The sequence below is a fragment of the Xenopus tropicalis genome, unplaced genomic scaffold, assembly GCF_000004195.4.
Source record: "Xenopus tropicalis strain Nigerian unplaced genomic scaffold, UCB_Xtro_10.0 Sca98, whole genome shotgun sequence".
Taxonomy (NCBI): domain Eukaryota; kingdom Metazoa; phylum Chordata; class Amphibia; order Anura; family Pipidae; genus Xenopus; species Xenopus tropicalis.
The window spans coordinates 1-3301 of NW_022279444.1; the positions used below are offsets into that span (position 1 = coordinate 1).

General features: G+C 58.9%; 2 protein-coding genes across 2 annotated transcripts; one reads left to right on the forward strand and one right to left on the reverse strand.

Annotated features, from left to right (window-relative positions):
* Window positions 1-201: 201 nt before the first annotated feature.
* prpf4 (pre-mRNA processing factor 4) lies at window positions 202-614 on the forward strand (the record flags this gene model as incomplete). Its single annotated transcript, NM_203727.1, is given in 2 exon segments — window positions 202-207; window positions 210-614. Coding segments are annotated over 2 exon segments (201 nt in total), but the record flags the coding sequence as incomplete, so codon positions are not given.
* Window positions 615-1281: 667 nt separating this feature from the next.
* Window positions 1282-3093, reverse strand: rnf183 (ring finger protein 183). Its single transcript, XM_031894926.1, has 2 exons — window positions 3013-3093; window positions 1282-2175 (listed from the first exon to the last, which is right to left on the reverse strand). Exon 2 carries the CDS (start codon window positions 2148-2150, stop codon window positions 1614-1616), a length of 537 nt encoding a protein of 178 aa, XP_031750786.1. The 5' UTR covers window positions 2151-2175; window positions 3013-3093; the 3' UTR covers window positions 1282-1613.
* Between the last annotated feature and the right edge of the window lie 208 nt (window positions 3094-3301).

Here is a 3301-nt window from a genome sequence, read left to right on the forward strand (position 1 = left end):
TAGGAGGGAGGGGAGCAGCCCACAAGGGGGCAGTAGGGAGGGGGGGGCAGGCCACAAGTGGGCAGTGGGAGGGAGGGGCGCAGGCCACAAGGGGCAGTAGGGAGGGAGGGGTGCAGGCCACAAGTGGGTAGGAGGGAGGGGTGCAGCCCACAAGGGGGCAGTAGGGAGGACAATCAAACCTCATTATCCCCTCTCATTGCATTACAGCCACCAATGGGAATTACCTGCTGACCGGCGCCTATGACAACACGGCCAAAGTTTGGACACACCCCCTGTGGGCGCCATTAAAGACTCTCGCTGGGCATGAGGGGAAGGTCATGGGAGTTGACATTTCACCGGACGGAGAATTAATCGCCACCTGTTCCTACGACAGAACCTTCAAGCTTTGGGCGGCCGAGGCCTAAAATGACCCCCATATAGTGCCATTGGGCGGAATGTTCCCGGGGTGGAGATAAGTGATGCCAGGCTGCGGCCCTCCTGCTACAACTCTTATCACTTCCTGTTGTTAAACTACAACTCCCATCACCTCCTGCACCTTTAATACCAGAACTGTCATTGCCAGGAACTAAGTTTTGTGTTAGATATTGTTATTTTTATATTCAATTAAAATCTTCCCCCCTTCTTTTGCCCCGTGGTACCTTATTCCTGCCCCTGTGCCCCCGTGATATCTCAGCCCTCCCCCCCCCCCCCGTGCCCCCTGGTACCCCATTCCTGCCCCAGCTCTGCCTGCCGTTCCCATTGGGTTGGGTTCCCAGGGATGAGACAAAAGCCCCAGTTATGGGGCAGTTGTGCCCGCGGGTGTTTATGTTCTTTGCACAAACACAATTAACTGCACCAGAATGTTCCCCGGTGCCAACGCACAATGGGCTCCCTGTGCCCCAACCAACCGCAGCCTCGTATTTATATTGAGGGATAGAGAAGCAACCCTATTGGCTGGTCAGAATGTGACTTGCCGCTCCTGCTCTGTACTGGCCAACTGGGCCGACTGGTAGTTACACTGGCCGACTAGTAGTTCGCCAGTTACCGGCCACAGGCACTGCCCCTTATGCCACTCACAGCCATAGAATCACTACCTGCCTGTTCCGACTCATGAGCAGTCCATTCTCCAGGTCTATGAATGAACTTTATACTGTTAGTTTCAGGAGTCGGAACCAGCAGTGCAGAGAATATAAACAGAGAGACCCATAAGGATAAAAGCAGTGTGAATGTATATTGGGAATTTGCTTCATCATTAGACCCCACAGCATAGCCCCCCAATATATCTATAGCCCCCCCATAGCATTTCATATACGCCCCCCCCCCTGCATTATAATCATTGGTTCAATCCCCTTATTTGTTCTGATGTCTCAGTCCTGAATTGGTCACATGTTCCAGGGAATTTTGTGGGGGGGTCGAAAAGTCCTGTTGTCGCTAAAGGAAAGCGCCCCCCGCAGGGAGTTAGAGTTCTGCACAGAGATAACACTGAAATGAGCCCAAGTCGTAGCCCCCACGATGGGAGGTACCATCTATACCCAGAGGGACCCCCACTCTCCAGCACCTATTGTCTCAATACTGTGGCAGCGACATGGCAGCTTCTGGTCAGGGCCCAAGTGGCGGCCATGTTTGTTGCACTTTTACCTTTGCCCCCAAATGAACTTGCGGGTCCAGAAGATGGAGAAGATGAGGAAGAGGGTGACGCCGGCGATGACCAACATGAGGTAGGAGAACATGCGCAGCTGGGGGTTCCGGAAGCAGTGCCAGGGGGGCCCGGTGCTGGGCAGGGTGAGGGGCGACTGGGAGTTGAAGGGGGGGCCCGGCTCCTCCCCCACGCTCACGGTGTAGATGGAAGGCGGCCGCTGGAAGAGGGGCAGTTTGAGCGAATCCTTGGGGCAAAAGAATGGGCGTGGTGTCGGCTGCTCCGCCCTGACTTGGCTGAGGATGGCGCTGTGGGTGGGCAGCGCCGGGACCCCCTGGCCCTCGGGCAGGACGGTGGGATGGCGGCACAGCGGGCACGGGATGCGCATGGGGGAGGCCTGGCTCAGCCGCTCCAGACACTCCAGGCAGAAGCAGTGGTTGCAGTGCAGCAGTTTGGGGGTGCGCGACGTGGGGTTGTAGGGGTTCCAGCAGACGGGGCAGTCCCAGTCCGGGTCCAGTTTCACCGCGTCGGCCATCGTTCCCTCTCCGGTACCGGATCCGCTGGGGAAATCATATACCTGTTAGACTACATCTCCCAGCATCCCCTCTGCTGAGCCAGCTGTTAGCGGGGTACTGAGAATGTGAGCCCCCCAGTCATCAAAAAGACCCCCCACAAATCCCAGTTGGCTGCTTCTCTACTTGCCATGAAAGCCCTTTCCTGATTGGTTGTTGGAGTTTCCTGCAATGGTTACACTGGGGGGTCAGGCACCCTAATAGGAATTACTGAGGGTGCAGCACCCCCCGCAGGAAGGGCTGGGTCTAAAGGCCCTGGCACCGAGTGGAACCGCTTCCCCGGCACCGAGTGGAACCGCTTCCCCGGCACCGAGTGGAACCGCTTCCCCGGCACCGAGTGGAACCGCTTCCCCGGCACCGAGTGGAACCGCTTCCCCGGCACCGAGTGGAACCGCTTCCCTGGCACCGGGTGGAACTGCTTCCCTGGCACCGAGTGGAACGGCTTCCCTGGCACCGGGTGGAACGGCTTCCCTGGCACCGGGTGGAACGGCTTCCCTGGCACCGGGTGGAACGGCTTCCCCGGCACCGAGTGGCATTGCTTCCCTGGCACCGGGTGGAACGGCTTCCCTGGCACCGGGTGGAACCGCTTCCCCGGCACCGAGTGGAACCGCTTCCCTGGCACCGGGCAGAGATCCTGATCCCATGACTACTGAGTGTTTACTTGCCCTTTAAGGAAGGTGAGGCCTGGGGGAGACAATGGGGCTCTTTATACCCCGCTGCCCTCAGTGCCAACCCCAGTGCCAAGAGGAATTCCTCCCTATCTGCCCATCACAATAATACCCCCCCATAGGAAGCAAGAGAAGCCCCCCAGCCCCCGGTACTCACTGTGAGCCCCCCACTCCCCCCGGGAAGCTCAGGAGAAGATGGAGCGACCGTCTCTGCTCCCGGGCGTCACGCAGGTGTCTCTCTCCCCACCTGTCTCTCTCCCCACCTGTCTCTCTCCCCACCTGTCTCTCCCCTCCCTGCCCCTCCCCAGTAATCACATTGCCCTCCCCAGGGCTTCTCTCCTGTTAGTGATCCGGATCTGAGCCCCAAGGGGGCAGGATGTGCTCCTCCCGCTGCTGCCGAGGATCTGAGCAAACAGCCCCCGGGCCCCCCCCCCGGCCTCAGCCTG

Coding starts and splice junctions, on each gene's coding strand:
- rnf183 (XM_031894926.1), bottom strand. CDS start 2,150: ATGGCCGACGCGGTGAAACTGGACCCGGACTGGGACTGCCCCGTCTGC.